The following is a 14,194-nucleotide window of genomic DNA, read 5'->3' as shown; positions in this document are numbered from 1 at the left end:
TCCATTTTGGTATCAGGAGCACATGATGTGCGAAGAGGTGGCACGTTTGCGCCTACGGGCAGACAACCGGTGCGACATATCTGTTAGTATAGGTTGCCTAATTCAAGGGGCTAATTTTCTGTACGGTTCGTTCATGTGCTCCTGTGCGAAGAAGTGGCACGAAAAATACATGGTACGTTAAATTCTGAGGACATTTTATATGTTGGTATCAGGAGCACATGATATGCGAAGAGGATCTGCTTCCGCGTCTGGCTTCCGTTTCGATGCTTATCTGAACAGGCTGACAATTCCAATAGAGTCCCGTTGGACTCGTACGCCGATGGCAACAGGCAGGAAACGAATCTCGAAACACGGGATCGCCCGAAGAGAATCTTTTCACCCTCTCCAGCCCTTGCCCTCGTCCTTTCCACGGACCTGACATCCCTCTGGCAAGAACTTCCTTCGTCGCTGCAACCAACGCGTCTGTGGTGCCACTGCTCCAGGCCTATTCCTCCCAGGAATTGTTTTCTTATCTCTGGCCTGGGCTTCACGAAACGTTTATTAGTGGCCTCAGCCTCTGGCCAAAAGGCCACTCCCCCATTCCCATTCTGGTTTAATTGCTGATCGGTAATCATTGAAATGGTTTAGTCATTTAGATAAGACTGGGAGTATTGAAAGATTCGAGCCAGACGCTTAAGCAACCTCGCGAGGCAATTCTGTAATGGAATGATCAATTATTATTATTATTTTGAATGTGATTTGTAGCTGTAAATAAATTCTTTTAGGGGGTTAGCTAGCATCAATAGAAGACATGCCACCTATTTGGAATTTTTATAACTGAAACTTTGAAATGCAGGACATTTGAAAATGAAATATTGAAATTGGAAAATGGAGTAGCACCTGACATTTCTACAAATAGTTTCTAGGCTAGTTAAATTTTAAGAAATTAATAACTTATCATTAATTATTAGTTAATGCATGGAAAGGCTCAAAAAGTTTTACTTTTCTTATCTCTCGTTCCATTTCGCGACCTTATCGAAAACGTTGTACAAAGCACAAAAACGATATATACCCCAAACCTCGAACAGTAAATCCCCATCATCGAATAAAATGTATCCAAGGTAAGTAAAGCGCATAATTTCTATTTCATTAAACCGTGAAAGTTGTGGCATACATTCGGGCCAGCAAAAGTGAAATAATTAATTCATCCTCGTATTTAAAGCCAAACTTTGTAGCTTCCACTCGAGTAAGAGTTTTAATAGACGCTCAAAGTCGAGTCTCGGAGTTTCAACAGATGCAACCCCGAATGGAACAATTTTGTGAAAATTAAAGCCGATGTCGCAAAACTTCGTAGTGGTGGAGAAGGAGTAGGAGGAGGGGGTGGAATTTAATTCCTCCACGCCAATGTTTTCATAAGCAGCCATTGTGCGAGCCACCGAAGAAAGTATAGAGATCTCGAGGAAAATGAAACTATCCTCGTGGTAGGGAACTTAATTCGCAGTTTCCAGTGGCCGCAGTACCGTGTCGCTGCGACCGGGTGCCGGCTATCTGCCAATTTATCTAAAATGGCTAAAAACCCTCACCTCAATTAGGGGTAGGCCGCGTGGCGCTGGCGGGATCCCGGAAAGCTCGAATTTCCCCAAGAGGTTGTTGTCCTTGGTCATCGCCCTCTCGCCCTCGTAAACCTGGATCAGAACGCTCGACTGACCGTCCGCATAGGTAGTGAAAGTCTGCGTCTGGTTGGTAGGGATCGTGCTGTTGCGTTTGATGAGAGAAGTCATCATGCCGCCTGCTGTCTCTATGCCGAGGGACAGGGGAGTCACGTCCAGCAACAGCAGGTCCTGGACAGTCTCCGACTTGTCACCCTGCAGAATGGCGGCCTGCACTGCCGCGCCGTAAGCTACGGCTTCGTCTGCGTTTATCGATTTGTTCAGCTCCTTCCCGTTGAACAGATCCTGTCGAGGAACGGTGGAAATATCGGCTACCGTTCGTCTATCGATTTATCGACGACTCGCAGGACATCGTACGAGTAAGTCTCTACTGTTGATTTATGTCATGTACATGATTTATGTGTAAGATAATTAGTATGATGATGTTGATGACGAAGTTTGCAAACCTTTCACCCCTTTTTGTCTCCAGTTTTCTTTGACATGATTATTATTGACGACAGAGGGTTTTTTAACGAGTGTCTTTAATAATAATGAAATATCATAGGAAGCAGGTTTACTCCAGGAGGTGGAGTCCATGAACAACTATTTGTGAAATACCGAACTCTAATTATATTACGAGTCGAAATGCAACACTCCACATGTCCTTAGAACTGCATCCTGTCCACCTGCGTCCTGTCACTTTCAACATTGACCGAACCATATCATAAAAACCAAAATATTTGATTCACTATTAAAAATTCAAGCTTCCAGGAAACATTCACGTATTTGTAGATTTGGAAAATCTATCAACGAGCAATTACATCCTTGATCCCTTCGCCGCCGAAAACGTCGAATTACGTTGATTAGGTACGGTAAAAGAGTTGACCGTTAATCGAAATTAATTACAATTTATCGGCTGGAATCACGGTAGACGACGATTTCAATTACCATTATTGCCGTGGATGATAAAAGTCGAAACCCTTCATCGCGTTACAGGCTATAAATATATTCGAACGGGCCGCGCGTTTAATGGCACTGGTAACGCAACGACTATGCATAGGGTAAGGCAAACGCGAGTGTTGACTTTGTCATCGAGCTCATTAATTTTGTAACGTTTCTCCCCCTTGGGGGTCCCCAGTGTTGTTCCTGTCTGGACCCCTCGTCCAGCTTTTCGAACCCCACTTAAAACGCTCGTCGCTGGGGGTGGCGCTCGGTGGCAGCTAGGAAACATAATCGAATTTTAATGCGTTTTATCATCGAATCTACTCTGCGTCATCCCGACTTCATTCTAACGAAGCAACTTCGAATGTTAGCTCACCCGAGGAGGCCCGAGGGTGACGCGCTTCGCGTTGGCATTTGTTCAGCGATAGTGTTTGAAATTCTGAAGCTATTGATGTATGTCTCGATAGCGAGAGAATCAACGAGCCAGCAATTGTTTAATGTTCAATTCTTAAGGGGGTTGGATTGATTTTTTAATATGGTGGATTTTTTACATTTTTATTTTGAAAGTACCAACACTTTCGCTATAATTAAGTACGACACATAGAAAAAAAGCCTATAAACACTTTCCTTATTCCCTTAAACATATAAACACCTGCTAAGCTATCGCCAATATCGCCCGTAAAATCTCACGCAGGCATTCTCAGCATTCCAATCGCCATCGCCGCGCAAACGGCCAATAAAAAATGAGCGTTACACTTGAATAGGTTTCCACGCCAGATCGTAGCTCTTCGAACGAACGTTTTCCTCGCGAATCGAGAGGAACACTCGTGCCAAAGATAAATTTTTCCACGTGGAAATATCACGTTTCGTTGCCAAATAAAATAACCTGGAGGAGTCGCTGTATTCGCGGGATCCGGGTTGAGCCGCCCACGAGCACTACGTCGTGTATCTGCGATTTCTCCATCTTGGCGTCGCGCATAGCCTCCTCGACCGGCTGCAGGGTGTTCCTGAAGAGATCTTGGTTCAGCTCCTCGAAGCGGGCGCGGGTGATCGACGTGTAAAAGTCGATCCCGTCGAGCAGCGAGTCGATCTCGATGTTCGCCTGCGTCGACGACGACAGGGTCCTCTTCGCGCTCTCGCACGCCGTTCGCAGCCGACGGATCGCCCGCTTGTTCTTCGTCAGGTCCTTCTTGAACTTTCTCGAGAACTCTTGCGAGAAGTATGTCACCATACGATTGTCGAAGTCCTCGCCTCCCAGGTGGGTGTCGCCGGCTGTTGCTTTAACCTGAAGGGACGACAGACGAGCGAACGTGGGAACAAGTGTGAACGACCGACAAGAGCGACTCTGTTCTTAGATGGATGTAGGTCGCGCAGAATTCGGCTCGATAATGCAATGATTAGATGTAAATATTGGAGTACTGGGTGTATTTATAAAAGAGGGACGGGAATTGGAAACTGAATTATCGGGATTGATTGTAGGTAGGGATATGTAGATAGGTATTTTGGAGAGAATAATTTATTCTGGTTCATTTAACATGGAAATTGAAGTTTTAATTCAACTTCTGTGTTTGGTTTGGAATGTGCATGGTAAGAGTGAATGGAAAACATCATTCTTTTTATACATTTGTTGAGGTTTATTTCAGTGGTAGAGTGCCTTTCTTGATCCTGGATTAGATTTGTGGATGGACGTGAACTATGTCTTACCAAGTGGGAGTTTTTTGTTGAAACGTTGGTAAGGTTGAAGTTATTTATGAAGGTAATCAAATTTAACAAACAAAATCATAAATGATAAGTGCAAAAATAATGTTTGTAATAGTAACAGATTTTTGTTAGTAACAAATCTTAATCGTTTTTAATGAATTTCATGTTAGTGGAAGTCTCTTCCTGATCGACAAGTAGCTCCATCTCAGAGGAATCCGACGCGCCTGTATGGGGAACGCGATTTACACAGACTCACCTCGAATATGCCATCGTTGATAGTCAGTATCGATACGTCGAAAGTACCGCCGCCAAGATCGAAGATCAGAACGTTCCTTTCACCGCGTCCCTTTTTGTCGAGGCCGTAAGCAATAGCCGCGGCAGTCGGCTCGTTAATGATCCTCAGGACATTCAAGCCGGAGATAGTGCCTGCGTCCTTGGTAGCCTGACGCTGAGAGTCGTTGAAGTACGCCGGTACCGTAATCACGGCGTTCGTGATGGTCTTCCCTAAATAAGCTTCCGCAGTTTCCTTCATTTTCGTCAAAACCATCGAGGAGATCTCCTCGGGAAAGAAGGATTTCTCCTCGCCCTGGAAAGTAATGCGCGACGAAAAATTGACTGAGAAAGGGGGCCACAAAGCTCTGGTAAACAGCTGCTTCCTCTTTCATTCGTTGGTCTTTAAAAGCTGCCGCCCGCCAGGCTTCCGAAAATTGTTTCCCTAGCGATGTGAAAAACGATTTACTACCCCTGGAATTTCCTTCCGACGACTTAGCTTCCTGCCAATTATTACAAAAGAGGATGGCACAGAGATACTAGACTCTAGTTAAATTAATTATTAACGATATTTGTTTAAACAATTACCGAGTATGTGATTTTTCTGTTATATTAACGTTTCGTCGATTCTATCGTTCTTGGACCAATTGTGCAACCAAAGGGTTTATATGGGTTAATTAATTTCACAGCGAACAGAGAAAGCTCAAAGCCTCGAAAAATGTGGCCATGAGAAACAAGTTTTGCCAATCGCCCTCTCTAAATGAACCTCCAGCTTAGGTGCTCTGTCGTCCTGTCGAAAATAGCAACGACATTTTCGAACGACAAAGTTGAACTAAATATCCCGCGCGTGTAACTAATTACATTTTCCGTCAAAATGTCAAAGCGAAGCCTGGCGAACATTGACGTTCGTTAACTGAACAAACTTACTTTGTATTGGACGCGAATTTTCGGCTTTCCCGCGTTATTAACGACGGCGAACGGCCAATGTTTCATGTCGGACTGGACTGATGGATCATCGTAGCGCCTGCCAATCAGCCTCTTCGCATCTGTCGGAGGGTTTCATTTAACCTTGATTTTTGGTAGTGCTCGATGGCCGATACTCACGCACAAACTATGCTCAAACTCAAGCTACGTTCACGGTCATAGAATGCTTGAGCTGAAGAGGTGCTTGCGTTTTAACAATGCTCGCACTCAAGAACGTTTCAGGTTTAAGCAATAATTACGGTCAAGAAAGTCTTGAACTTGAGCAATGTTCTTATTCAAGAAATATTGAAGCTCGAGCTATGCTCACACAAACAGTACAAGCATACTATAATGCACTTTAATGCAATGCTCGCACTGAAGAAATGCTTATTTCTATTTTGTTTTATATTTTCCTATTTTAAAAAGCATTCTTCCACTAGTCCCAGAGGAATGTTCTAGTAAGGTAGACTTTAACCTATCCTTCTAAAAGGTTTCCACACATCCAATAATATCGCACCCCCAAGATCATTCGATCATTTCCCCTGAAAACCAAGGGATTCTGGACGTCTCGTTAGCGATACCTGTACGCGAAATAGAAAACGGAGCGTTCCGGGATTGAATTCCCGATAACCACGACGAAGTCCGGCGATTTGGCAGCGGCAGCTAGGATTACAAGAATCACGGTCGTTTCCGGGCTTCCGGTCGGAGTTGCCGGCCCCCGCGAAAGCAACGCGACCGGAAGCCGCTGTAAAGTCGCGAATGCTCCGGTTTCGTCGCTGCCAAATCGACTCACCGCTACGGAATCCGCAGTCGCTCGTGGACGAGGTCGGAATGCGCTCGCTGGTCGCGGCTATTCGCTCGTTTACGATGTTAAGAGCGTAGCCGGTGATCGTTCTTTCCTCGATCCGCGGGCCAATTACGCGATCGTTGCCAGCATTCGGTATCGACCGGTATCGGGGAAACCTAATGGCTCGTTCCCACCAGCCGTGAATGAAATTACTGTCGATTGATAACGAATTTCGATAATAACGTTCATTAAATTCGTCAATTTCAACGTTGCTTTAAAATACGATGAAGAGGATATGTTGTGTTCTGGCGTAAGAAAAAATTCACTACTTATGTTTTAAATAATATTACTTGGTGGAATGATGTGACTTTGATTTATATTAATTTATGTTAGCTTTGTACATTTCTTTGCTGTTTTTGTAAATCCGTTCTTGAAGAGGGCCAAATAAATGAAGTGTCATGAACAACCCCCACTCATATTTATAGACATCTACAGACGACAATTCGTGAAATGTTAGCATAAAACAGACCTCAGGGGCTGTAGCTGTGCTTGGTCGTAGCTCCAGTACGGGTTTGGCGAACCCGAGGTACCCGAGCTTCTTCTAGGCCCATTAAGCCTTACCAAACCCCAGACAGAACCAAACAAAGTCTCTCCAATTCACGAGATTTCACAAGTGGTAGAGTAAATATTGTAAAAAAAAAAAAAAACAAATAGCAGAAAGCAGCAGTATTAAAGACTCCGACAGGTAGAATTCCTTCATCTAACGAGGTACAACCTACTACATCAATTTTCCCTTTTTATTTCGCAATTCCCAGCAGTTCCATCCCCTATTACCTACCAAAAATCGTGTTTGTGGGATTCATGGCCACTTGGTTCTTGGCTGCGTCGCCGATTAACCTCTCGGCGTCCGTGAATGCAACGTAGCTCGGCGTGGTGCGGTTCCCTTGGTCATTGGCGATAATTTCAACTTTTCCATCGCGGAAGACACCGACGCACGAGTACGTCGTACCCAAGTCGATGCCAATCGCCGGTGCTGCCATTGTGGACCCGATGAAATTTCGGATGCCAAACGGGAAACGGGACTGTCTCGACTGTTTCGACCGTCGCGTCTCGCCTATTGTCTTCTTCCTTCCAGCGCCGCTCGCGATTGCGCTAAATTACGCGGCGACGGGAATTCTGAATATACAGGGAGCGCCGCGCGATTCGAACGAATCGTGTCGCCCGTCACGTTGAAATTAGAAAAATTCGGGGAACTTGCGTCGCTGGGAAATTTAATCACGAATATTTGTCACCGGTCTGGGGTTGAAGCTGGGGCAAGTTACGTGGTTTCATTCTCGCTGCCGTTCCTGTTCCAAGTAGTTTTTTGTTGTAGATGATTGTTAGTGTCCTTGGGTGAGTTATATATATCGTTCCTCATTTTTAATACGTGATTTTATTTCTAAATTCTAGTTGAATCAGAGAATTTAAAACACATTCCATATTCAACGAGGTCAATGCTCAATTAATAAAAATCAATAATCGACAACCTAATTCTGCATGAATTAAATGTAAATAAAAATTGTGAACGCCAGGCCTGAGTGGATTAAGGAAATCCTTCAAGAAAGCTTGATAACAAGAACAATGTATTTCGAAAGTAATTAATTACTTACAACATTACTTCCTATACTCTTTAACGAATTCTCGCGACAGTTTAACGACTCGTGTAATTGTATGATCCGTGTAAAATTTTAAACAGCCTCCAATTAAAGCTCCCCCGAGCAAGTTCGTTTGTTTGATTAAGACGTTCCCGGAGTTTATTTTAGTTTCATTAAGATATCGCGAAATTGCAATTCTTGGCGAGTTCGCTCGGCATGGAAAACAGAACGAAACGCGTTTCGTTTAAAAAACAATCAGCGCGTCGAGGCCAAGGAAAACAGAGGATCGGATGCTACGCGGACTGCGACGTGACATAAATTAAGGAAACGTGTTTCTACGAGTGCGCCGGTTTTATGCGCGACAAAGAAATACCGCTGAAGGAAAGACGTAATCTCGCCGGTTTCCGAGACGCTTCCCATGTTGGCACTGTTTGCCAACTCGGTGCCGGTCTAGCGCGACGTTTCCGTTCGTCGTTTGATCATTGTGCAAATTACGGCGTGGGTTGTTCCACGCCAAGTCGATCACTTTTCGAGGTCGACGTACACGTAAAATTTAGGAGACTTTAGAATCTAGAGTTTCGAGTTTAGTTTTTAATTTAAAGTGCGGCGGAGTTCAATCTAAAGTCAGAATGGAGGTAGAATTTTTCAATTTTTATTTTTAATCCTCCAAAGTAATACCTTCTGGTATTATTAAGAGGAAAAGGACAACTGGACTCAATTTTCTTTAGACTGGAACATCTTTATGGCATTGTAAAAATTATTAGTAAATTCAGTTGTATAAAAACCTGAAAACAAGGAATATATTAAATAAAGTTGCTTCTTCGAAATTCGCTTCTTACAACCCCTTATAATTTTGTCATCAATTTGAAATCTGCGAGACGATGACTTAAACTTCCTTTAAATTTACCTGAATTCTATTACAATTACAAATAATAATTTAAAAACCCTTCCGTTTTGTGTGAGCTACGTCCCACTTTAATTATCAAATAAAATATCTGACAGAGGCCGTAAAAAGCGATCGATTCAGCGTGAAATGAGCCAACGACGATCAAGATCGAGCAGGACCGTCGGTGAATTTCGCGCGACGCGTTCGATCGCGACTCGTCGATTCTCCTCTGTCGAGGAAGGAACGCCAACGTTCGTGACCAGGATTACGAATCGTTCCGCCGCTGATGATAGTCCATTCCTGGCGTGACGCGCACAAAGGGACGCGCTGATACGGCCTATCCCATTTATGGTCCCATAATAAACTTTCCGTTCCGGACGATGTCGGTTTTCCTGCGCGAATGATCGATAACCGTGAACTGGAACGCCAGCCGAAAAGAATATCCGCGCGCACTTGCGGGACCTCATTGACCCCTGGAACGAGAGAAATGTTTGCCAGGTACGAAACTAGATATGGCATTCTTACGTTAGAATATATTACTTGCCGATATCTAGAAGAAATATGGTCCATTGTATCTCTACATCAAGATTGCATGCGTGATTTTCACGAGATATTGGTATGTGATCGAATAATATTTTATACAGTTTATTTATTATACAATAGAGTTTAATTGCAAAAACAAAATACGAGAAAAATCAGCTTGAAATACACGTAAGTGAACGAAGAAATGAAAATTAATTGGATTATATTTAAAACCAGATCATCCTCTTTCTATCATAATTTAGAATTATATTAAAGAAATAGAGAGTTATTTATATGAAAAATGTTATTGAAATATCTTGTATTAAAATATTAAAATATACAATATTAAAATTATTTTTACATTCAGGAAAGTATTCCAAGTTCGCAACTTATTCGATACCATTTTCATTTTATAAAATGCTTAACTAGGGAAGAGCGAATAGTCTATACTAGAGCACACGCTTGCAACGAACACATTTTTAGCGCGTGGGTATGCACAGACAAAACTTACGTAGCCAATTACCCCTCGTCGGAATTAATTCAACGACGTGTCTTCTTATCGGAAGCGGAACAGGAGCGCCTGAACATACGGAGGAGATCCGCCCCAACGTGGTCCACGTCGTCGAGAAGCTTCTAACGAGACGCTGCTCGATAAATTTAGCACGAAGGGGAGCCACGAACGCCGGATGTAACGCATTGATTTACTTATCCTTTCCCGAACATCAACAATATAGTCACTCTGAATATTTTTAATATTAGGTTCAGGGCGAAAGAATTTGACAATTCGAACGGAGTCGATTTAACCCGTCCAGCAAACGTAACATAGACCAATTCCGCTACCACTCCAGTTACCAAAAATTGATCTCACCGCTTTGCACCTGTAATCTCCAGCTTCATGTTTTGTTCTTGACCACGAGTGGTGAGGTTTGTTACGCTGAACTGACCGTAGTTGACCGCCATTTTTGGAGATACAAAGCTCACTCCGCGATTGTAGTGCAAGTACGAATAATTTTGTCGTTTAATTGCAGTAGCATGTGATAACAAACACGACGAGGAGGTTTAGATGTTTGCTTACGCGTCAAATAGTTTTCGATTCTTAAATGTCTGCTTCCAGATGGGACCCAAAACGAAGATCAGAAACTTTAAGCTCGATAAACACCCGGTTGCCTACCAGAACCGATAAAATTTTATTCCACGAGCATCCTGTTTTCCTATCTTTATTCGTATCAAACGGGAAGCCAGCAAGTTTCATTGGTATTTTGATGAAACAGAATCTCCCCGTAGGGATCGAATCCGGTACGAGTAATCCGATTACTCGACTTTCCTTGTACGCCACGCAGAAATTGTGTGCGGCGCTGATCGAACAGGGCGAAGAAACCACGAACGATAAGTCACGGACGGCATGAAAATGTGCGTGCAAAACTACGCGGAAGGGGGTTGGGCGCGAGGGGGTATTCCGCGTGGAACGGGACAGAGCCGCGAGGGGGAAATAAAAACGGGTTGGAAGGAAAGTACACAGTAAAGGCGAGGGGTGCGAGTACTGGAAGGGGAGGTGACGCGAATATCGAGATTGGATCGGGGAGGGGGATGGTGTGGGTAAACCTCATAAATATGTCGTCAGGCCGGTAAACAAGGGCACGCGAAGTCGGTACAAGCCGTACGTTCGTTCACGAGCCTTGTACACGCGCGACGTATTATAGAAGCGTTCGATGGTCGTGGCCGCGGTCGTGGTCGTGGTCGCGACCGGGATTTAAAGGCCGGGAAATTTATCGTTCCGTGAGGAGGCGGACAGAAGCGACGAAAGGGATGAAGCAGCGCGGAGGGAGGGAGGGTGGATTGCACGAATGGCTGCAACGAGCAGGAAGAGGGCGAAGAAACGAGCGAAACGCGAAGAGAAAGAAGGAAGACAGCGAGCGTCAAAAAGCTCTGGCAGACGACCGGAAAGCAGTCGTCTCGAACCTCCTCGCCTCCCCTCGCAATCTGGCCGCGATTCAACGACCGTTCCGTCGGCCCTTTTCACCGTGGTTACCGTTCTCGCCAGCCTGGATGTGTCCCGTTCCAAAAAAATCGCGATTTTTGAGGGGTGTATCATATCTTGTAATCATGTATATCATGAATTCCAATAGTATTCCTAGTAAAAAGAACCCCAAAGCTGTCCGCTATCACTAACTCTATTTTGCACACACTCGTCAACACGGAAACGCGTATCAAAGAGGAGTCTCGGTAACGACGCGTCCGCTCGAAGCGCGCGCGACGCGAATCGGCTTCACGATGCCCGGTAATCTGCCGCGGCGAGCGCGACGACTCCTGTCGTATTTCTCTACGGATAATAGACGTCATAAATAACGAGGCTGATATTGAATGAGAGAAAAGTGGGAACCGGTTACAATATTTTCAGTGCATCGGCATGGCTCGCGGGGCCTCGCGGAGAGAACGGCCGGAGAGCCCGTAGGAAGAGAGTAGAGTGGGTAACAGCACGCTGCAACATTTCGAATATAAGTTAGCCGGATATTGTCCGGCGCGGGGCGAATGGTAAGGGGCTTAGCAGCTCTCGAGCAGCGGCCAATATGGTGGTTACACGAGGATGAAACGATATAAATCCCGAAACGCTTACAGTTATTGCAGATCCAACGTAATATCCACTCGAACGCTGCCTGGCCGGCCGGTTTACGTGGTAATTCGCCGATGACAGCGTCGCGATAAAATGAATATCGGTCCGCTGGCTTTTATAACGGGCTTCGACGCGGTATACTTCCACCCCACGGAAACTTGACGCGGTGGCCGTCGAAAATGAGACGCGCGATGACTCGCGGTGAAATGGAAAACGAGTACGAGTACTCGGGGAAATCGTAATTGTAGGATCCGGTGTGGTAGTCGCGTAAAAGGGTAGATGGTATTCGTGGATTAATTGTGGTGAATCTCCAAGCCATCCAGTGTTAATATTTCAGTAACAATTCCGAAGTTGGAGCATATGACGAAGTTCGAGATAGTATACTGTGGACCAAACTCTTCTCATAGCGAGACTAAAATATTTTTTTGAATGTACACCCTATTGCAAGAAAATGTTAATATTCATAAATGATCAAAGTAAATATGGGCATTGTTGTAAGTGTTCAGGAATATGACAGTCTACCATAAAATAATATATCGTAAAGAATCAATTTTGCAATTTAGAATCACAATAAACGAAACGCCACTTTCCATTGGATGAAAATTTAGTAACATTCCATCCGTTGCTTGGATCTCAAGTTAATTGCTTCCACAATATATACACTTGATCCAATTCAACAATATCCCGTGTCTTTATAATGTCTATGTCATTTATACCCTTCCTCCCAATTCAGTTTTATCACGTGCTTTTATTAACAGTGTTAAATTTCATATGTTCTTAACTATTTTTATCTTCGCGAATAATTGTGTCACAAAATGTCACGCGACCACCGCAAGGTTAACGTTCGTATAATCGATAAGTAAAAGTATTTTTACGACTCTGACTCCAGCGGGACCCGAATCGCTCGTGGCCGACGGTCACAGTTGCGATTTTCTTCCTTCGTGATGAATTACACCAGATGTAAAATCTACTGTGTTGTAAGAAGGCTGTTGAGCCAGGGGGTGGTTTTTGCACCGTCTGTAAGTTACGAGAGTTGCATATCAGCAGGAAGTCTTTAGTCAATGCTCGACGTAGCAGGGAGTTCGAAAAACGTTCTTCCAGTCTCGTAGAAGTGCATTTCATCATTTGTAATTGTGTAGAACGTTTGAGAGACATTAGGTGGGTCGTAGATCTAAAGGTAAGTAAATCCCCGTACCCGAATCTTCGCAAATACCCGGCCACCACTCCATAACCGCCTGTCAAACTCGAGAAGTTCTGATGCAAAGGAGCAAGAGATGCATAGACGACCGAGTGTCTGGCCGAATGCAACGCGATGCTTATCGATCGGCTGCCACGTGCGAAATAACTCGAATAACACACTTGCGGATGTGTGTACACCCACGTCCGTCGCCACCCTTCGGTGGATGCTGTTTCTTGAGTGCTCAAATATTCCAGCATGCGAGGAGACGAGCGTCGAACGACTGGGTTGAGGAACGAGGAACGACGTTACCTACGTACGTGCCGGTAACGCGTGAGTTAGATTTTTATTCGTTGGACCAGCGATCGTCTCATTGATGAATACGCAGTTTCCATGAATATCGTATGAGATTTGCCGGGACGTATTGGTTCGGCAACGGCGCGACACTCGATACGAGCCCCGATGGATCCGACGTCGAGCCGTTTCGTCTTTCACGAAGAGGATTTCCAGCCCAGCCTCTCGCTGCCACTCGATGGACCTGTGTGTGCGGCGAAAACTTGATCGTCGCGTATTATTTATGACTTACGAGAACGAAACGGGAGAATAATGGCTGGCTTTAAGGTGAACGCGACGAAGTGGGTTGTTCGCGTCGCGGCTCGACTCGTTCCTCGCGACGCGCGTTCCGTTCCGGCGTATGCCTTTGTTCGATTATCCGAGTCCATCTCTCGATGCAATGTTCCCTATCGAAGCGAGAAATTAATGCCCCTTTGTGCCGCGTGATTCTTTTCTCCGTCATCGCGGAACGGAAACGGGGTCATTTTATCCCTACTTACGATTCATCTTGTTTTTAATTATTGCATCTTTGGCATTAAAGACGCTAGAGATTATTACGGGAAATTTGTAATCGTTCGTTAAACTAAATTTGACCAAGTCAAACGCGTAACGAAGAAGACGACCGCGGGAGAGCGGAGGTAGTGACCCGCAATTTTGAATTATTACATTTTGAATTCAGGCTTAGAATCAGCGCCCCCCAAAATCAATGCATACCAAGTTTCATCCGAATCTAGTTACTT

At 44.6% G+C, this 14,194-nt stretch overlaps 1 protein-coding gene across 1 annotated transcript; it reads right to left on the bottom strand.

Annotated features, from left to right (window-relative positions):
• Positions 1 to 414: 414 nt before the first annotated feature.
• Positions 415 to 7,856, bottom strand: LOC128892642 (heat shock 70 kDa protein cognate 4-like; the record flags this gene model as incomplete). The annotated part of the gene is made up of 6 exons (XM_054153179.1): positions 7,130 to 7,856; positions 5,469 to 5,587; positions 4,528 to 4,857; positions 3,457 to 3,855; positions 1,563 to 1,934; positions 415 to 599 (listed from the first exon to the last, which is right to left on the bottom strand). Coding segments are annotated over exons 1-6 (1,607 nt in total), but the record flags the coding sequence as incomplete, so codon positions are not given.
• Positions 7,857 to 14,194: the final 6,338 nt, after the last annotated feature.

The sequence above is a fragment of the Hylaeus anthracinus genome, unplaced genomic scaffold (assembly GCF_026225885.1).
Source record: "Hylaeus anthracinus isolate JK02 unplaced genomic scaffold, UHH_iyHylAnth1.0_haploid 12773, whole genome shotgun sequence".
NCBI lineage: Eukaryota > Metazoa > Arthropoda > Insecta > Hymenoptera > Colletidae > Hylaeus > Hylaeus anthracinus.
This window is presented reverse-complemented; position numbering and strand designations above follow the sequence as displayed.